This window comes from Phoca vitulina, unplaced genomic scaffold (genome assembly GCF_004348235.1).
Source record: "Phoca vitulina isolate PV1807 unplaced genomic scaffold, GSC_HSeal_1.0 scaffold36, whole genome shotgun sequence".
Lineage (NCBI taxonomy): Eukaryota > Metazoa > Chordata > Mammalia > Carnivora > Phocidae > Phoca > Phoca vitulina.
In genome coordinates this window covers 3,634,285-3,656,690 of record NW_022589739.1, presented here as the reverse complement: position 1 = coordinate 3,656,690, position 22,406 = coordinate 3,634,285, and the positions used below count along the sequence as shown (strand labels likewise).

Here is a 22,406-nt window from a genome sequence, read left to right as displayed (position 1 = left end):
CAGGTCCATAGTCTCTCATGGTTCATCTCTCCCTCCAATTCCCCCCCGCCATTTTTCCCTTCCTTCTCCCAATGTCCTCCATGTTATTCCTTATGTTCCACAAATAAGTGAAACCATATGATAATTGACTTTCTCTGCTTGACTTATTTCGCTTAGCATAATCTCCTCCAGTCCCATCCATGTTGATGTAAAAGTTGGGTATTCATCTTTTCTGATGGCTGAGTAATATTCCATTGTATATATGGACCACATCTTCTTTATCCATTCATCTGTTGAAAGGCATCTCGGCTCTTTCCACAGTTTGGCTATTGCGGACATTGCTGCTATGAACATTGGGGTGCATATGGCCCTTCTTTTCACTACATCTGTGTCTTTGGGGTAAATACCCAGTAGTGCAATTGCTGGGTCATAGGGTAGCTCTATTTTTAAATTTTTGAGGAACCTCCACACTGTTTTCCAAAGTGGCTGTACCAACTTGCATTCCCACCAACAGTGTAAGAGGGTTCCCCTTTCTCCACAACCTCTCCAACATTTGTTGTTTCTTTCCCTGTCCATTTTGGCCATTCTAACTGGTGTAAGGTGGTATCTCAGTGTGCTTTTGATTTGGATTTCCCTGATGGCTAATGATGATGAACATTTTTTCATGTGTCTGTTAGCCATTTGTATGTCCTCTTCAGAGAAGTGTCTGTTCATCTCTTCTGCCCACTTTTTGACTTGATTATTTGTTTTTTGGGTGTTGAGTTTGAGAAGTTCTTTGTAGATTTTGGATACCAGCCCTTTATCTGTAGTGTCATTTGCAAATATCTTCTCCCATTCTGTGGGTTGCCTCTTTGTTTTGTTGACTGTTTCCTTTGCTGTGCAGAAGCTTTTTATCTTGATGAAGTCCCAAAAGTTCATTTTCGCTTTTGTTTCACTAGCTTTTGGAGATGTATCTTGAAAGAACTTGCTGTGGCCGATGTCAAAGAGGTTACTGCCTATGTTCTCCTCTAGGATTTTGATGGATTCCTGTCTCACATTGGGGTCTTTCATCCACTTTGAGTTTATCTTTGTGAGTGGTGTTAGAGAATGGTCGAGTTTCATTCTTCTGCATGTGGCTGTCCAGTTTTCCCAGCACCATTTATTGAAGAGACTGTCTTTTTTCCATTGCATGTTTTTTCCTGCTTTGTCAAAGATTATTTGACCATAGAGTTGAGGGTCCATATCTGGGTTCTCTATTCTGTTCCATTGGTCTGTATGTCTGTTTTTGTGCCAGTACCATGCTGTCTTGGTGATCACTGATTTGTAATATAGCTTGAAATCGGGCAACGTGATGCCCCCAGCTTTGTTTTTCTTTTTCAACATCTCCTTGGCGATTCGGGGTCTTTTCTGATTCCATACAAATTTTAGGATTGTTTGTTCCAGCACTTTGAAAAATGTCATTGGAATTTTGATCGGGATGGCATTGAAGGTATAGATTGCTCTGGGTAGCATAGACATTTCTTTTCCCTTTTTATCTATTATACTGTCTTCCAGATCGCTTATTCTCTCTTCTGTCTCAGTTACCCTAGCTGTTAGATTATCTAGATTGGATTGGATCTCATTGATAGCATTTTTAAATTCTGCCAATTTACCTTTTATTTCTGCCCTTAGAGACTCTATGTTGCCATTAATTGATTTCTCCATTCTAGCCATTGTCTTCACAATTGCTAGCCTGAATTCCATCTCTGACATCTTGGTTATATCTGCATCCATTTGTAAATCTGCAGCATAAGTCATAATCTCTGAGTCTTTTCTGTTTTGGGGGCTCCTCCTCCTAGTCATTCTGTTGATGGGTGTTTGAGGGAATGTATAGAGTCGAAATTATTGACCAGAACCCAAGCAAGATGCACCTGTTTTCTTGGGACCTTAGGGTTGCTGGCCTCTTGTTTTCCCAGCCTGTCTTCTGGGGGAGGGGCCTGCCGCGCTGTTACTCAGGCAACCCTGTTTGGGTGGAGTTGCCCTGCGCCCCTGTGGCGGGGGATGGGCTCAGCGGGAATCAGTCTTTGGGGCTTTTGTTCTCTGGCGCCTTTCCCTGGCGGCTTTCCACGTCTCTTCCGCGAGTCAGAGCAGAAGAGACCGTTTCCAACCCTCTGCCTCAGAGCAGAGAGACCGCAGTCTGTTCTTCAGTGAGCTCTCCAGGCCACACCGTCTCCGTTTCTGTCCGTGCTGCTATAAACTGCAGCGTCCTGGGTTGTGCGCCCCTCCGCAGCGCTCCCAGTCCTGCCTCCAGGTCGGGACACGTCTCTGCCCTTTGTGCTTCTAAAACCGCCAGCCGCTCCCAGTTCGCGCGTGTGCGTGACCCCGCCGCTTGGGGTTCTGTCCCGGGGACTGCAGTTCGCGCGCGCACGACTTGGCTGCTCGGGGTTTCCACCCCGGGGGTTTCAGTTCACCGGCGCGACCCCAGCGCATGGGGTTTCCGTCTTGGAGGCTGCAGTTCATGTGCGCGCGACCGGCGCTCCGGTTTCTGTCCGGGTGGCTGCAGTTCGCGTGCGTGTGACCCCGCCGGTCTGGTTTTCCACCCCAGGGGCTGCCCTAAAGTCCTTTCCCGACGCTACCCGTCTGCGAGTCTGTGCCCGTCGGCAGCGCGCGAGGCTGTCGCTCCCCGGCAGTGTAGGATCCCCACGGCCAGGCACCCTCCCGCCGCCGTTTATCCTCCGATATCTGCCCGCGGAATCACGGCTCTCCGCTTCGTACCTCAAAACCAACTGCCTGCGATATTCTGTTTGTAGAGATCCAGATCTTCTTACATCTCAGGCTGGTTTCGTGGGTGCTCAGAGTGGTCTGGTAGATATCCAGCTCAATTCCGGGGACCAGTTGAAATAGGGTCCCCTACTCCTCCGCCATCTTTCCCCTCCCCCCCTCCTTCAAGTAATTTGATTGCAATGGAGAGGAGAGAGAGAACACCGTAACTGGGGAGGAATGAAGGGATAACTCAGAGTCACTTAATTTTTAAATGGGAGAGACTCAAATATGCTTAACAGGCTATCGGGAATGAGTCCACTGGGGCAAAAGTTGAATCTGGAGGGGAGAAAATTCATTCTTAGAGTCAGGAAGAAGTGATGGGAGCAAAGCAGAAATGTAAGAAAAGTAAGGTTCCTCTATTATAACAGCAAGAAGGAGGACAGGGTGGATGCAAATGAGAAAATGAAGGATTCTACATCTGATGACTTCTGATTTTTTCTGTAAAGACACAAGGTAAAACAATAAGTAAAGAGGAGAGATAAAAGTTGGAGGTTTGGGGAGAGTCGAGAAGATTTGAAATCATCATTGTCAAGAATGGGAAAGTAAAATAACAAATGGGAAGTATTTGACCAGAGTCTAACCTGCTGAGGTTTTATCAGATACACACAGCCAGGTAGCAGGGCAGACTCAAGGCTAGAAGTCAGTTAATATAGAAGACAACTGGCCTTATCATGGGGTGAACAGTTTATCTAAGGTTGGGATTTCATCACATCAGGAAGATAAAATGACAGAGAAGTAAGGGAGTTTTTAGAGTTTGTATACTATATATGTAAAAATAAAGACCTACAAATAGATAACACCGTGTTGATAAAGAAGAGTAAGGAAAGGGGACTTGCCCTTCTAGATGTTAAAATATAGTACCATGGGCAGGGGATGGGCAGGAGACTAAAACAGAAAGCCCAGAAACAATATGAGTGTTTGGGAACCTGGTACATGATTAGGTTGAATATATGCCCCATTTGCCTGGGAAAGTCTCAGTTTTGCCTATTATCCCAGAACAATGATTAATAACAGCCTTTTCATCCTTGTTTGGTCAATAACTTATGTTGTCATTCTATATATGACAGAGGTGGCATCACAAAAAGTGGGGCAAAGATGAATTAAGTAGCATAAAAGTAACTCACAGTGTGGACTTCTGATGTCCCATCCCACATGTAAGAAGTGGAAGTCAACACTGCATCCTAATAGCAAGTAAAAAGCTAAGCAAACTGAAAAATCAACAGCCCTTAGATCCATCAGAGAAGTTAGTTCACAGGGCAAACCACTGCCCCCAATACTGGGGAGACAGGACGATACAGAGGATCACAACTTACCAGAGCAGAAATCTCCACATGCCAGCATAGGAAAACCTAAACTATAATTGCTAGATTGTTAGAGGCTCAGTGTGGACAGTTCTGAGAGATAAAAACTCCAGAGGCACCCAATCATTGGGGTGGGGATGAGGGACAAAATTTTTGAATTTTACTTCCAGGAACTCAAATTCTGTTTGAATTTTATGTTTTCACCTCACATATTTTGATGCTCTCTTGTTAGGTGCATACACACTAAGGATTAGTATGTCTTCTTAGAATATTGACCCCTTTATCATTTTGTAATGCTCCTCTTATGCTTGATAACATTCCTTGCTCTGATGTCTGCTCTGATATTAATATAGCTACTCTTGATTTCTTACAATTAGTGTTAGCATTGTGTATCTTTCTCTATCATTCTGCTTTTAATTACATGTGTCTTTATATTTAAAGTGGGTTTCTTGTGGACAATATATCAAGGTCTTGATTTTGATTCACTCTGACAATCTTTTAGTTGGTATATTTAGACTATTGATATTTAAGGTGATTATTGATATAGTTGGATTAATATTTGCCATACTTGTTTTCTGTTTACCTTTTTGTTTGTTTTTATTTTTGTCTTTCACACTTCTGTCATTTTTGTCTTTGACCATTTTATATGATTCTATTTTCTCTCTTTTCTTAGCAAATCAATTATATTTTTTTTTTATTTGCTTTTTTAGTGGTTGTCCCAGAGTTCACAGCACTGGAGAACACTTCCCCTCCCCAACACCTTACCACCACATTACTAAAGGCCTATTTACTTCAATTCTTTTTACCCAGAACGACATATCCACCTTTCAACAAAAAATTAAAAGCATACTAAAAGGCAAAAAAAACACAATTTGGAAAGACAGAGAAAGCATAAGAAGCAGACATGGCAGAGATGTTGGAATTATAAGACTGGGATATACCACATTCTGGACCATAAAATACACCTTAACGAATTTAAAAGGACAGAAATCATACAATGTCTGCTCTCAGACCACAATGAAATTAAACTAGAAATCAATAACAGAACGATAGCTGGAAAATCCCCATAAACAACACATTTCTAACCAACACATGGATCAAGGAAGAAATTTCAAAAGAACTTTAAAAATATTTTAAACTAAATGAAAATGGAAATACAACTTATCAAAATTTGTGGAATGCAGCAAAAGCAATGCTTAAGGGAAATTTGTAGCACTGAATGTATATATTAGAAAAGAAAAAGATATAAGAGCAATAATCTCAGCTTCCTCCCTAGAAAAAGAAAAGAAAATTACATCCAAAGTAAGCAGAGGAAAAGAAGTAATGAAAATGAGAGCAGAAATCAATGAAATTGAAAACAAGAAATCAATAGAGAAAACCAACAAAACCAAAAGATTGGCTCTTTGAAAAGATCAAAAAAATTGATAAGCCCCCAGCCAAGCTAACTAAAAAAAAAAAAGAGAGAAGACAAAAATCACTAATATCAGAAATGAAAGAAGGAGCATTATTACAGATCCAATGGACACTAAAGGAATAATAAAGAGCTATTGTGAACAACTCTGTGCCCACAAATTTGATAACCTACATGAAACAGACCCAATTCCTTGAGAGACACAATCTGTCAAAACTTAAACAAGAAGAAATAGACAATCTAAATAGGTCTATATCTATTAAAGAATTGAATCAATAATTAGTAATCTCCCCAAAACAGAAAGTACCAGACCCAGATGGGTTCACTGATGAATTCTACCAAACATTTAATGAAGAAATTATACCAAAACTCTACTTTCTAACTCATTCTATGATGCCTGTGTCACCCTAACACCAAAACCAAAGACTTTGCAAAAAAAAGAAAACTCTAGACTTCTATTTCTCATGAATATAGATGCAAAATTCCTCAACACAATGTTAGCAAATCAAATCCAACAATGTACAGGAAGAATATATACCATAACCAAGTGGAATTTATCCCAGGTAATGCAAGGCTGGTTCAACATTTAAATATCAATTAACATAATCCATCACTTCAGCAGACTAAAGAAGAAAAATGTGATCATTATCAATAGATGTGGAAAAAGCATTTGACAAAACCCAACATCCACTCATGATAAAAACCCTCAGCAAACTAGGAATGGAGAGGAATATCTCAACTTGATAAAGCACATCTACAAACAAAACCTATTCCTAATAGCATAGTTACTGGTAAGAAACTTGAAGTTTTCTCAATAAGATCAAGAACAAGGTGAGCATATCCCCTCTCACCACTACTTTTCAACATTACACTGGAAATTCTAGATAATGCAATAAGACAAGAAAAGGAAATAAAATGTATACAGATTGAGAAGGAAGAATTAAAACTCTTTTCTCAGATGACATGATTGTCTACATAGGAAAGTCTGAAAGAATCAAAAAAAACCTCCTGGAACTAATAAGCAATTATAACAAAAGATTACTGGTTGTCAGGGGTTGGAGAGAGGGAAGGATGAATAGGCAGAGCACCAAGGATTTTTAAGGTAGTGACACTATTCAATACAATACTATGAAACCTCAGTGGTGAATGCATGTCATTATACATTTGTCAAAACCCATAGAATAAACAGCACCAGGAGTGACCCTCATGTAAACTCTGGACTTTGGGTGATGATGATATGTTGATGTAGGTTCATCAGCTGTAACAAATGTACCAGTCTGGGGCTGGATGTTGATAATAGGGAAGGTTGTTCATGTGTGGGGACAGGGGGTCTATGGAAACTCTGCATTTTCTGCTCAATTTTGCTATAAACCTAAACTGCTCTTAAAAATTAAGTTTATTAATTTTTTAAAGTAGCTCACAGTGTGGAGAAAATGGAGTTGGAGCCCTACTCCATTTTATTAAAAAATAAACTCTAAATGGATAGAAGACCTAAATGTGAAAGGTAAAATTATAAAGCTAATGGGGAAAAAAATACTGGAAAATATCTTAGTGGTCTGTTTTTTAAGGCAAGACCACAAAAGTGCAAGCCATAGGAGAGAAATTGATGAATTTGACTAGATGAAAGTTATTTCTGTTGAATGAAGAATTCCAAAAGTAAGACGAACCTCTGGGTGAACCTCCCACTACATGGTTTATATTGCTGAGAAGCTCTCATGTGGGTTCGCAAGTAGAGCAGCATGAAGAGCTTCATTGCAGCAGTGTTTGTGGAGGTAAAGATCTGGAAGTCAGCTGACTGTGCCTCACGGGGAGAATGGATAAGTAAAGTGTGGTCTATGCATGCAGTGGAATACTGGGCTGCAGTCAGAAGCAATGAATTACATTCACATATAGTAATTTTGACATACAGGTATCCCCACTTTTATGAAAGTTCATGTTATACCACTTTGCTTTTACGGAAGACCTACGCTAGTACCTGTTTTCACAACTGAAAGAAATCCAAAGAGGATTTTCACTTTTATGAAAAAGGCAAAAAGTGAAAATAGCACTCAGCATTTATTCTGCAGTGAGCTGTTTAAAGGCAGTGCACACCTGAGCAGCAAGAGAAATAAGGCTATACTACACTCAGCACCTCAGCATTCAGCCCCATATAGCTTTGAACTGTGTCTGTGAACATCTGGGTATCTTGATTTATTTTATGCATCTGTTTGCAAGATGTGTCCTAAGGTATCAGAAAAGCCTAAGAGAGGTTATTTTTGGGGTCTGGGAACACTCAAAAAATTTTCCATATAAATTCATGGTAACTGCTTCTTCAGTTTATACCATTCCAGCTTACAAAAGATTTCATAGGTATGCTCTACTTTCAGATAGTGGGGGAAACCTGTATCTTAAAAGCATAAGATTAAGTGAAAGAAACATTAAAACACAAAACAATTCTATGTAACTTCAAGTGAGTTACATATATATGTGTATATATATATATACACATAATATATATAATATATACACATATTTTATATATACATTATTATATAAACATATGTATGTTTATATATATACACACACACTCAGGAGGACATATATAAGTGGGAGTAGGATAAAGAATATAGAGATAAATAAAATATAATAGAAGATTGCTTTTGCTTTGTCCAGGGATAAAAATATATGATGAACTAAGGAGTTTGAGTGACTTCATTTTTTTTACCTGCTGTCCTAAAAGGAATATGAATTTTTAAAAGTAAAATAAATACAATATGGATATTCTTATTAAATTGTATTTGAAGATTAAATGAGTAATTCAGATAAAGCACTTAGCTTAGTGCCTAGCACATACTAAACACTCAATAAATGTTATCTGTTATTGTTATTAGCACTACTCATGACACAGCTACTTCCAATCAATTGGAGTTGGCGCTTAAGACCTATTGGATTTAGATGATTTCCCCCAAGGGATCCTTCCAGGTCTAACAGTCTGTAATAGTACTAGAGGAATAAGCAAATTCTGGCAGCAGACCCAGAAGCAAACGGAGAAATGCTGAACCAGTCTTGGGGAATGGGAATGGCTACCAGTTTTTTTGCAGTGTCCAAGGAAACCTTGATGGTTAACTTGGGAGAACACCAACACAATGCACAAACTCAGGAGGTAGAGACTGCCAAGTAAACAGTGCCATGAAGCTGGGATGGAGTTTATGTACTTTGGTGGACTTCCTCCAAAGGGGTGTTTTCTTTTAGCATTTCAATTTCAAGTTCTAAAACTGTAGCTGAATTACAGATTTTAGCTATTTAGAGAGTGTTGGCTTTGGATTATGCCCTCCCCCCTCCTCTTCCTCCTTCTCCTCCTCCTCTTCCTCCTCCCCTGAAGCGGGACCCGGTTATGATAGTGAAATAAGCAAGATCATCACCTAGTGGCCTGTTCCTCAAAGTGCTGACACTAGATCCTGGTCCCAGAGAGCAGAGCACATGTGCCAAATCCTTGCCCTCATGTTAATTCAACAAGCATTGACTGGAACTCTACACCAGGCACTATTCTGGTGTCTGGGGATATAGAGCTGCTAACACACAACGACAGGTTTAAAAATAAAATTAAGGAAGTGTCAGCTCGGAAACTTAAGAAAGAGCCTTCCCAAAGTGACATTGCATTTTAATGTGTTTACTTTCCATAGATCATAGATGAAGAAGAAACACAGTTTATGAGTAACTGCCCTGTCGCGGTCACTGAAAGCACCCCACGGAGGAGGACACGGATCCAGGTGTTCTGGATAGCACCACCAGCAGGAACAGGCTGTGTGATTCTCAAGTAAGTGAATAAGGGGTCATTAGAACACTTCACTCTCCCTCCCTGCAGTCTGTCAAAGACTTCATGGTGGGGTTGCAGAAAGAAAAGTGGCTTTGTTGGGGCATCAGATGAGTGGCATCAGCCCTCTGCCCTTAGTTACCTCAACTCTGAAATGGGGTCAAGGGCCATCACTGATGAAACGCTATAAAAAGAACCATTCGCCCAAATCTCTAATATGGAGATTGCAGTGATTCTCGAATTCAGTGATTCTCCTGGCCACGCTCTAGCTTCTAGAGATATTGATACTAGTGCTAGCTAAGAAAAATTACAAATCAGGTAAGGATAATCTCTGACTTCCTCCAGCTGTAATTTAACACCACTATCCTTAAATTGCGCTAGGCTGACCTGAGACCTAACTGTAACCTCTTTAGTCTCTGGCCCTCCTTTATGATCTTATTTTCTTCCTCTTATCCTCAAAACTGCCCTCATGTGCCACTTCCTATCTGGTCTCCTGATCCTCCCTTTGTTAAGTTACAATGCATGATAAGAGGTGTTAACTTGGGGGCACCTGGGTGGCTCAGTTGGTTAAGTGTCTGACTCTTGGTTTCGGCTCACGTCATGATCTCGGGGACATGAGATCAAGTCCTGCATTGGGCTCAGCTCTCAGCGCAGAGTCTGCTTGAGATTCTCTGCCTCTCCCTCTCCATCTGCCCCTCTGCCCACTTGTGTGCATACTCGTGTGCACGCGCTCTCTCTCTCAAATAAATAAAATGTTTGTTTAAAAAAAAAGGTGTTAACCAGCTAATAGTTTTCCTGTGAAAGTAGCATTATCTCAAACCTGTGTCTCCAAAATGGTATGCCGTGGGATGATGTTCAGAGAGATGTAAATAGGTGGGCAGGAAACCAATTTCTACAGTTAAGTAAGTTTGGAAAATGCTGTAGACTATATCCCCTTCTTACAGATTCACAACATATATTAGCAGATTCAAGGTTTTGCAAAGTTCTACTCAAATGAAATGTGTTTAACTTGGTTTCACCAGCATTTCCCAAACTTATTTGACTCCTTTTTTTCTGAGACATATATTAACATTCACCAGTTTGGGAAATGCCGCCATACATAACCTATTTTAAATAGATTTAAAGACCGTGTAGAGGGATACTGGGAATTTTAGGATTTCAGACAGGCAAATTGTCATAGGTAGATGGACAAGGCTCCAGTCCCAGCATCCAAGAAGCCATTTTCCCATGAAAATTCCCAACCATCTTCCTCTTATTTGAGTCCTCTGGGGCCTTACTTATATATTTGGTTCATCTGTCTACACCTCTGGCAGGTGGACATTTCTACAGTCTTAGAACTGTGGTTGAATTCAGCCCACCTCTGAGGGGCTACTAAGGAGGCATTCCAACCAGGCAGTCCAGTCCCTGCAGCTTCTGGACTCAGCTGTGCCTGGCTTATGAAAAAAAAAAAAAAAAAGCCCAATGAGGTCTCTGGAAGCCTCTGTCCATTGTCCAGGCCCAGCCCTGTCTTTGTCTAGCCTCCCTTTGCTGCCACCTATCCATATATCACTTGTTTCTTAGTTTGATGCAAGCTGAACGTGCTTACTCAGATTCCTTGAGAAGTTTGTCTCTTGGCATCAATCTGTATTGGTGGGAAAAAAAAAAAAGAATTAGCAGTAGAACTTTTAAATGTGAAACCTTATATATAAACCCCAGTATATAACATGTATCTAGTATCTAGCTGAAATATGGGAGAAAGCCTGTGGAAATAAAGGCCACTGAAATGAGAACCAACAGGGGCTATTTACAGAGTGCTGGCTACATAGCAAGGGAGTCAGCTGCCATCAGTAGCATTTGGCAAGGACTCCAAGACTAGCCGAGGGGTGGGAAATCTTTGTAGGGGAATAAAAGGGCAGACTGCAGGTATGTTCTGATTGGAGGGAGGTTATTAGCATGGGGAAGCTGGAAGCAGGATAACTGAGAGTAGAGCATCTTATGTAATTGGTTTGGAGAGCATAGCTGGCTTTCTCTTGTTGGTCCTGAGTTGGAAATAGAGGAGGCAATGGGGGCAAAAATGAGATGAGCTGGTAGTCAGTGACAAGTCCTAAACGTTCTGGCTGACACTATAGGGGTTGTGGTTCCCAGGCTGGTTGCTGCTGAGTTTGGGGGTCAGAGTTCTATTGTTGTGGTCCTATGTGGCCTGCCTATTGTCCACTGCTGTTTTCGGTGTCTCAGCCTGGAGACCAGGTTCCCGGCGTGGCTTTCTGGTACGCACACTCTTGCCCCTGGCTGTCTGGTCACTCCGCAGAGCCTGGGGCTCTGAAGAAGAAAGTTGGAAAACGTTAGATTTATGTGGTGAGTCTTCCTGCTCTGAAAATCCTGATCCTTCTGGCTCAGATCTCTGGTTTTCTTTGACTTACTGTTCTCACAAACCAGAAGTGTTTGATCTTCCTGGCAGAAGCCAGAAAGGCCTCTCTTGTTTACCCGTTAACAATGAACATATGTGAACATATGTTTATCCATGAACAATGAACAAGTGTGGCTTGTTCAGTCCCTCGTTCTTTCAACAAATGTAACTGAGCTTCTATTTGCACAGGCATGCAGGATATATAGACAACTGACGTATGTTCTTGGCCCTCAAGGTTCCACGGGCCAGATGGAGGAGAGAGAAAAGGTCAACCAATACTTTCTATGTACCAGTAATTCAGCAGGCACATCTAGCGGGTTTTATCAGATTTAATCTTCCTAACAAACTACTTCCATTTTACAGAGGAGATCCCAGGGAAATCAGGCGAGTTTCTTGAGTCACATATCCATTTAACTCCAAAGCCCCATGTTCTTCCTTTCTTTTGTTGGTTTTTTTTTTTTAAGAAGGTATCTGGAGGAACAAACCAAAGATATCTGGCACAGATGGGAAATCAATATCTACTTCTGTTTCTCAAAATGGCTAGTTGGTTGTCCCACATCCATTTATTGAAGAGTTTGTCCTTTCTCCAATTGCTTGAAACGCTACTTCATCAAATATAAAATCTTGACACAGGTCCAGTTCTGTTCTGCTGGTCTTTTTATCTATTCCTGCACAAAACCCACACCATTTTATAGCATAATTTTATTTTATGTTTTGGTAGCAAGTCATCGCCCATTAATCTTCTAGTTCAAAATGTTCACGGCCATTCAGGCAGATTCATATTTCCAAACGAATCATAGAATAAGTTCATTGTAGTTCAATAAAACTTATATTGGAATTTTGAGTGGGGTTGCATTGAATTAATAGTTTAGTGTGGGAAATGTCAGCATCCCTACAATATGTTTCCCCAGTCAGAAATATGGAATATCCCCTATTTATTTAGGTCTTTTATATCCTTCAGTAAAGTACTGTGATTTTTCTTCATTGAGATTGCACATTCTTGCGTGGCTTTTTCCTCATAGGTATTTTATAGTTTCAGTGCTTTTGTGAATGGGCTCCTTTTTTGTTCCTATTATACTTTCTAATCATTGATTGCTTGTGTTTAGGAAAACCATTGATTCTGTACTCTGAGTTTGAATCTGGACACTGTTGAGCTCTCTTGATAGTTCTAATGGCTCATTCGTTCATTCTTTGCAGAAATTATGAATAAGTATACCTTGTGTTTCCTTTTCATGTCTTAGTTTATTATCTGTCACCTCTAGTAGACCATTAAATGGTGGTGTTCATGCTTATTCCTGATTTTAATGGGGATTCTATGATCTTTTACTCTTTACGTATAACATGAAGAACAGGTTTCAAATTGATGCTTTAATCAAGTTGAGAAGGACTCTCTTTTTTTTTTTTTTTTTTTTTTTAGAGAGGGAGGGAGAGAGAACGGGGTGGGGGAGAGGGAGACAGAAATTCTTAAGCAGGCTCCATGCCCAGCGTGGGAACCCTGAGATCATGACCTGAGCCAAAATAGAGAGTTGGACACTTAACTGACTGAGCCACCCAAGTAAGTGCCCCGAGAAGGACTCTTGATCTAGCTGAGAAAGTTTCCTTCTTTTCACATAGAAGGCAGCATTTGGGGAACTGGCCAACCAGTATTCCCTGTGTACCTGCCATGTGCCCAGAGCATGGGAAAGGCTCAGGGTATAAACAACGATCCTGACTTCCAAGGTATTTTCAGTCTGGTTGTGGTATAAATAAAAATATGCATGCAAAGGTTAGCAAGCCCAAGGCAAGCATGAACTGGGGACAAATTAAATGTGGTTAATCAGAAAGGAGATGAGTGAGGAATGGAATAATGGGAGCACCAGAGTGTCTTGGAAAGTTAGTGTATATCTTGAAGGCTGTAGTAGGGTTTGGATAAATGGACAGAAGGATGAGGTTATTCCAGGTGACGGGGGTGGACCTAGTGAAACTGAGGTGAGAATAAGAATGGCAGCCCTGGGAGACAGACCCTGTGAGATTAGAAGGTCTTTGGGGGCTAAAATCCATTGCTAAGTCATGGAGGTCTTCTAGTGTCAAGATGAAGAGATTGATTCAAGAGGAACGAGGGAGCCATTAGTGGTTATTAAACAGTGGACTGACATGCTGGGAGGAAAGTTCATTAAAAAGTTAGTAAGGACACTTAAATCTGGCAGCAAAGCTCAGGACAGATGAAAGGAGAGATGCCGACTTTCTTGCAGAACCCTCGCTTGCAAAAAGGAGCATTTGTGTTGCAGTGTTTGGTTAATATTCCTCGTAGGATAAGCTGCAGAGTCTGCTAAATTTCTGTAGATGACAGCTCTGAAGCCTGCTTGGTTAGTTGTGTTCCTTAGTCCAGGAGGGCAGGAAGGGAAGCACATAGCAATTACGACTTTGCTTTTGGCGCAAACCTGACACCATTTCCATTTTCCATTCAGATGCAAAGATTTGAACATTTCTAAATTACAGGCTTTCCAGGCAGACCTCCTTCTAGCCTTCTCCCTTCACATGAATGACCCAGCATTTAACGTTGCCCCGGCATGCCACATTGCTGCCAGAATGCTGTAAACGTGATAGCAAAGTAGCAACTGAGGGAAAGAGCCTCTGTGAATAGAATGCTTGTGTACAGACCCTACCAGAGGGAAATCTCATCTCCTTAAATCTGACAACTTTTGTCCCCTGAAGTGATCCTCTCTTTTCATACATTTATTACCTTTATGACCTACGTTTATTACTGGGTTTCTGACACCCATTCGTAACTTTCCGGGAGGGTCTGAGATGTGGGTCCTCCTGCTCCTGAGGAGATAGTCACTGGTGAACCATTTGGGGAATTCCACCTCATGAAATAGGGGTTGGATACAGGGTCCCGGGAGTACTAATAGCCAAGAGCCAAGCGCTGTTCTAGGGGCATTACAAATACTTAGGTAATCCTCGGAGCCACTCTCTGAAGCTGATACTCTAGAGGGCACTGAGGCACAGGAGAGAGTAAGTAACTTGCCCAAGGTCGCCAGGTATATGACAGAGCTGCGATTTAAACAGAAGGTCGGGGCTCCAGAGTCTGCGATCTGTACCCTACCATCGCAGATCGGTGCTCCTGGGTCAGGTTCAACTCTGACTTCACTCTCTCCCCCCAACACCATTAGTTGCCAGATCTGTCTCTTCTGTCTCCCACTTGCTTCGTATTCATGGCCTCATCCACAGACACTTCTTGCCCCAGTATTACGAGAACCACCTCATTGCTCACGCCGGTTCCTTGCCCTCTGCTCCTGCCTCTGGGGTAAGACTTGCTGTGCTCATGCGCAGCTGAGTCATACCACTTACCTACCAAAGCTGAATGGTGCTCTCCATCACCTTCAAGATAAAGTCCAGAATTTTAATCAGAGCATTTAAATCTCCCTATGTCCTTTACCAGAGTCCCTGATCAGCCTCTTCTTGCCCTGAATCCCTCCATGAACCCTGCGCTCCAGCCATTTCTGTGTGCTCATTCTCTTGGTAACATTTATTGAGAGCCTCCTGGGTGTAGGCACTGAGGACTCAGAGGCTGTCTGAGGATATCACATACGAAACAGATCAGGTTCACGGTCTTTCATCGGCAATTTGGAAATCCAAGAAACTCTAAAATCCAAAAGATTTTTTTTTAAACTCATTGAGGGCCCGAACCTGCCCAGAACTGACTTGAAGTTGTTCATGGTCTTTTAGTGTAAATATTCATGTGCTGGATGCTGCCCCAGACCCTGATAGGAAATAGTACAAAATATAAGGAGTTTGCATGGTATTGTCTTTCTGAAATCCAAAAATATTCTGAATTCTGAACCGCACCTGGCCTCGGGGGTATCAGATAAGGGAGCTTTGCCCTGTTGATACAATCCCTGGTGGGAAGTTTGGCAATGACAAGTATCACTCCAAGAGTACAAAGGATGTGGCCCCATGGCAGGACTGGGTTGTACAAAAAGAAGCAACGCATTTCTTGCCCAGTTTCATCACCTATTCCCAGCTGCAGCTGCCACAAGATCGGAGAACTTATTCAGTGTCACCCATTGCCAAAAAATACAGTTAGCATGGTGTCCAAGGCCCTTCATGACGTGTTTTAGTCACCTCGACAGCCTCATTTCTAGGTGCTGAGACTGAGCCTCATGGAGGGGATCAATTTTATTCCTCTTGGTGGCCCTGGTGCAGGGATTGGCAAATCACAGCATGTCGGCCAAATCCAGCCCACTGCCTGTTTTCATGAATAAAGATTTATTGGAATACAACCACATTCATTCATTTAGGTATTGTTTAGGGCTGCTTTCATGCTATAGCAACAGAATTGAGACGTTGCAACAGTAAAATATTTTTTCTCTGGCACTTTCTAGAAAATGCTCTAACGCATACCCCAGTGCTAACAACTTAGTCACTGCTGATTCCTGTCCCAGGCCCTCTGAAAAGCCCAGCTGAGACAAAGGCTTGTATTCAGGTGGTTTATTTGGGAAGTGATCCCAAGGAGCAGGGGAGGCGGGTGGTAGGCAGGGCATGATTCAGTCAAGTGTTATTAACTTGGCCATCACTGTAGGCAACTGGTGCTTGATCCCACCAGGACCTTTTGAGAGGCCTTATGACACATGTCTCAGAACAGTGTGCCCAGGGATAGAGGGGGAGGCCATTATCCATTGGCTTCCAGCCTCCAGTGATCAAGGTTGGACCCACAACGTGAACTCCCCACGCACTTCTGGGTTGTACACAGGTGAGTGGTCACCAGATTCTGAACCCAGACTGTAGCATCGCGAAGCTCAGGGACAGGAAGCAAGAGCGCCCCATGCGGACGAAGTGTGCGTCATGCAATTGCAGTAGGGCAGAGCTGGTCCCTGCTGTCCCAGTGATTGGGGTCAGAGCTGGGATGGGAGGATGGGAGGATGTGAGGAGGCCGGCGTACAGAGGTGCCCGATGCATCGACAGTGTGCCTGACAACGTGGGCAGCTTATATTCCTCACCAAGCACTGGGCTAGGTGCGCCGTATGCCTTATCTCACTTAATTCCCGTAAAAGCCTCTAGGGTCTTCTCTGTTTTCTCTGTAGGATTGTCCCATTTTGTCAATGAGAAAACCAAGGTTTAGAGAGTTCATATTCAGGGTAATAAAGCAGCTAGGTGATAAAGCTGGGACTTAAACCCACTTCCACCTGACGCCAAAGCCTTTGTTGTTAACGAAACACCACTGAACTACCCTGACTGAGCTTGACCGACCCCCACCTGCCCACCGCCTTCCGCCTCAGTTGGTCTCTGAGGTCAGTGAGCTCAGAGCCCCTCCTGTAAACCAGGAGGTAGGGGACTGTCTGTTGGGGGCGTGGAGGTGGGGGGAGAATGTTGTTTCCTAAGGGAGGAAACTAATTGCCATTTGGAAAGTGAAAACAAACCCTGCACCTGGCAAGAGAAAGGCTTATTCCTGGGAAGAGAGGCTGGGTATTAAGGAGGAATTAGGGAACACTCATAATACTTTGTAACTTCATAGAGCTCACCAACCCTTTTTATCTTAGAAGGAAATAACAGAGGAGGCCCACATGAGATGACTGTGTATGATTTGGAGGAAGCTGGCAGCGTTAGGAGGATCTGGGGTGCAGCTTCCCCCACAATTTTCTGGCATGAGGTATTGAGAAGAACCACCGCGTCCTCGTCGTAAGTCAGGGAGGCTCTTGACATCAGCAGGACCGACCAGGGAAGGAAACCGGGAGTGGCCAGAAAGGAGCTGGGGACCCCTGAGCCTGTTGAAGTGGCTGGTTCTGGGACAGCACTCGGAAAGATGGAGGCGATGGCTAAAAGGGCAACATGTGCTCGGTTTAGGAAGATTTCGATGCCTGAAGACCTACCATCTAACGGGTAGAATCCAGATGCCAGGAGTTCCTGCGAGGCCAGCAGTGGCACGGTTGCAGGAGAGCGGTCCAATGGCAGCAGTGTGATTCAGCAGCTGGAGTCCCAGGTGCAGGACCCAGCCCCCCCGGGGGGGTGGGGGGGCGGCGTGGGACTGGCAAGCGTTAAACAGGAAGTGCGTTAAACAGAGCTCCAGGCTCGGCAGCAGACCGACGCGCAGGTGGAACCCTGAAGCCGGGCTCCACCGACCGCGCCAACGTTGCGAGGGGCCGGGGGCGAGAGTACGCAGCGCGTCCCCATTGTGCACCAGGGCCCCGCGCCCCACGGCAAGATGGCTTCCAGTCCTCCCCCACTGATGGAGCAAGAGCTACTAGTACCTTCCCTGCCCCGGTCAGGGTGGGATAAACGCATGAGCTTTTGACCCTGTGGACATTTTTTAAAAATTAAGATTCAGTTCACATAACGTGAAATTAACCATTTTAAAGGCATCAGTTCCGTGGCATTTAGTACATTCGCAGTGTTGTGCAACTGCCCCCTCCGTCTCGTTCCAGAACATTGCCATCGCTCCAGGAGTAAAACCCCTCCCCCGGTAAGCAGTCTCTCCCCATTCTCCTGCCTACAACCCCTGGCAACCATCAATCTGCATTCTGTCTCTATGGATTTACGGATCGATCTTTCAGATAAATGGAATCATACAATAGGTGGCCCTTTGCGTCTGGCTTTTTTCACGGAGCATAGTGTTTTTGAGGTTGATCCATGTTATAACAAAGTATTGGTACTCATTCCTTTATATATCTGAGTAATGTTCCATTATCTGTATATTCCACAATTTATTTACCACCCCTCCCCCCGTGGGCATTTTTGACATGGAATAATCAAAGTATCAAACTAGAAACGTTTGGGCAACAATGAAAAAGTACCCAGTGGTGTCACACCTACATATATTTAGTCTATTTTTTTAAACCAGGCAATACACACAAGAGATGTGTTATTCTACTCCTGAGCCACACCCCATCCCTGAGAAGGACAGTGATGACTCGGGGACAAGGGTAGAAAAGGACAAAGAATTGGTTCCACGTCTACTTTGTCTCTCAGGGTCATGAAGTAAGTGTGAAACAAGTTAGCATCTTCTACCCTGTCACCAAAATGGCTTGATTAGATCCTTTGCACCCAGTATGGGACTGCAGTAGAACCAAGTCATATAAACTTGGGCATTCATTACTGCCGCTGGAAGGGGCAAGGGCAGAAGCCCTCCAGAGAAGCGGATGATGCTGACGACAAGCCAAGCGTCCTCGGTGCCGTAGAAGACGTTCCTCTGCAGAGACCCACAGCTCCATCACCACTCATTTTTAACTACTAATCAGAGACTTGTCCCTGAATTGTGAGCCTCCCTGCAAGCCTGCTTGCCACGGACAACACTCAACATAACGCCAATGAAGAAATGAAATGACATAAAAGGAAAGAACGTTCCCCACTCCTTCCATGATTGATTAGTACAGGCTGAAGGCAGTTCCATTTGTCCCTGGGCATTTCCCGAAGATTTCACATCAGACTGCCCCTGGAAGCCAGGAAAATAGGAGAAAAAGCTCTCTTATATCTTAGTTCTCTGCTATTCATAAATGAAAATCTTGTTAATTTAGAGTTTGACAGCTGCGGTGCATTTGTAAGGCCAAGACAGCTGTCATCAGCACTCCGGCTTATTTTTCAAACAGATGTTTAATTTGACTTTAGTGCTATTGCCAGTTTTTTAGGAGAAAAAGAGGGGGAAGCAGAAACAGAAATAATCATTATATTCATCATTTGGTTTCCTTTCAAAACCTAAGTCGGCGTGATGAACGATGACCTCAGACTTGCTCTAAATGCAGTTTTGGGCGCAGGAGTGGTTAGCTATCATCTACTACATGGTCCAAGGTCCATCCTTCCTTTTTTTTATTTATTTTCCCTAAAGTCAGAGGGTGTTTGGTGATAATTACACCCAGACACTGAACAAAGTCCCAGCTACCCAGAAAAGCCTTCCAGAGTGCAGAAAAAATGGGGGAGTGGTGAGCATTGGGTGACTGGGCCACAACGCCAGATGAAAGCCACAGGGCTGAGTCTTGTCTTGCGGCTATGGAATCAGGAAACCAGCAAGAGCAAACAGACAGAGCCCTTGGAATGGCAGCCAGGGTCTCCCACTCACTCTCTTCCTATCTCCCATGCTTCTGTGGCTCAAGCAGCTGGATTCATGCATGCTCACAGTGTGCAAATCGGTCTCAATGTATAAAATTAAACACATCTGTGGCTCCACGTAGAAATCTGATGAGTCAGAATGTGCTTGAACAGGCCCCGCTGTTCCAGTCCACGTTGCTTGGAGGACTCTTCCTTCATACCAGCTGTGTCGCTAGGTAAACCTACTTCCCGGATCTGATTTCTCTACCTTTGCTTTTTTGTGTTTGGCTTTCAGTGGTCTCACCTGGCTCCCACTTTGTACCATCCACAGCCCTCTTTGATAATGCCTCCTTAACGGGGACAATGTATGCAATAACACACTTCCTGCATGTCTCTGTACCCACCCCTTTGTACACTGAGATGGAAGACACCTTGCCACCTTCCTTAGTCAACAATTGTGACATGTGCTATGCTAAAGAAGAATCCATCCCAAGGAAAAACTTGGCAGGTGTCCTGGATCCCAGCTCTGAAGTCATGGTTTGAAGGAAGAATGATCTACAGCTTCATCCAACTAGTGCTAGAAATAACAGGACACTCTAAACAGAACCAAGGTGGGCTCCCAGGGCCAGTCTGACTCCTCAAAGAGGGGGCCCCACATCTTTTTAAATAGAAAGTATTCTTTGAAGATTATTAATCAGAAACTAATTCTTCCTTAACATACAGATACACCAGGCTTCTGCCATGGTGACCACCGAAGAATTACAGGGAATCTTTAGGGAATTATTACATGTATCAAAACCTCCTGGCTGTTGCTTGCCACCCCAGCCATCTACCTAGGGCTAGACTATGGGTCCATTCCTCAGGCAATTTCTCCCCATTTTTGCTCCATACTTGGAGCTCTGTCGCTTAATACTCCACATCACACCTAAGGCCAAGCCACAAAGGTTAATAAGACGTTGTTGAAAGCTTGGGGAGTGCCAGGACAGAATTGTAGCACAGAGAAACTATAATCGGCTTCTAGATTTTGGCTGCTCCTAGGGCCCAGAAGCCCAAGCTCATCCTTGGGGCAGGGGGAGGGGGGGCGGGCATGGAGTGGGGGGGTGGGGGGAATCCCCTGCTCCTCATGCTTGGTGAGCATCTGGCTCTCTGCCTACCCTCGGTGGCCAGTTTACTTCCCCCCAAAAGAATGCCTTTATACAAATCCCAGTTGCCCCAAATTCCAGACCCAACTCCCCTCTGGACTAGTTCGTTCAGCATTACAGATACAAAGGTGGAGTCACAAGTCAGGTGACCTGAGATTGAATTCTGGCTCCACCACTTAACTAATGACATTAGGCAAGTCATTTTAAATTCCCAGTGCCTCACGTGTTGTGATGAGCACTGGGTGTTATACGCAGCAATGTCTGGCAGACACCAGTGATAGGACAATCATTGAACAGTACATCGAAAACTAATGATGTACTGTATGATGGCTAACTGAACATAATAAAAAATTTTTTAAAAATTTAAAAATTTCCAGTGCCTCAGATGCCTCCCCTGTAAAATGGGGATAATAATAGTACCTGCCTCATAGGATTGATGTGAGGATGAAAGTGTTTAGAACAGCATCCGGTATAGAATAATAAGCTCTATAAATGGCTACAAGACTCTTGTTGTTTTTGTGATTATTGCTTTACATTTGCAATAAAATGAAGAACTCACATACATGTTTCTAAGACAAAAGTAGAGGCTCATCCCTGGAAGTGAATTCCCATTTCTGACCCTTAGGACAAAACTGGTACATTCTGAAACCTGGTGTAAAGCTTTAAGCCCTATTAGGTTTTAGTCTCACTGTGTCTGCTTTCCGTTTGCTTGTTTGCTCCTTGCCAGTTCCCATACACAATAGGAAGTGCTGTTAAGAACCACATAAAACAAAATAGTCATGTTGAATTTCAGACCTCAAGACCAGGGAAAATAAAAACCAAAATCTAACATCAAGAGGAAGATCAAGTACAAATAGACATGGGCTGTACGTTCCTGCAGATTTGTAAGAGTAACATAATGGATTGCAGCCTATTCAATAAAATGGAGAGCTGGGGGGCTGTCTGATATAAATAAGTACATGTGCCACTTCAGTGAATGAACAAATAAACCAACAAAGAAATTTGGAAAGGTTGATAAGGAACAGGATGTTTATATCATCGCAAAGTCTCTGCCCTCAAGATGCTTAATAACGGCAAAGAGCCAAACAGGAATGTCTGGCAGACACCAGTGATAGGACAAATCTAAATTTAAATCACGAGCCCCCTGATAGGATGCAGTGAGAAGAACGCAGCATCACTTCTATGATATTCCCACTAAAGACGCATAACCTGAGTCTAATCCTGAGGAAGCATCAGACAAGCTCAGTCATTTTATAGAATTACCTGACATGTAATCTTCAAAAAGTTTCAAAGTCATAAAAGTCGAGGAAAGACAGGAACCATCCTAGACATAAAATCTAAGTGCATTCTGTGATTCCAAACTAGGTCTTTTGGCAATAAAGAGACAATTTAAGTCAAAACTGGAATAGGGTTTGAGGGTTGGATGTATTAATGTTAATTTCCTGTGTCTGGTGGCTGTGTGTGGTTACACAGGAGAAGGTCCTTGTTTGTAGGAAATACACAAGAAAGTACTTAAGGCAACTGGACATCATTCAACCACCTGCTTGTAGATGCTTCAGGGGAAAACAAGTTCTTTGTACTGTTCTTGTAAGTTTTCTTTAAGGTTGAAATGGTT

At 43.1% G+C, this 22,406-nt stretch overlaps 1 protein-coding gene across 1 annotated transcript in view; it reads left to right on the top strand.

The window, feature by feature from the left end:
• The window catches only part of SPON1 (spondin 1), a 250,264-nt gene that overhangs the window by 62,336 nt on the left and 165,522 nt on the right, over positions 1 to 22,406 (top strand). The window contains exon 3 of the mRNA XM_032427131.1: positions 9,135 to 9,268. Coding sequence (XP_032283022.1) covers positions 9,135 to 9,268 — 134 coding nt within the window. The remainder of the gene's footprint in view (positions 1 to 9,134; positions 9,269 to 22,406) is intronic.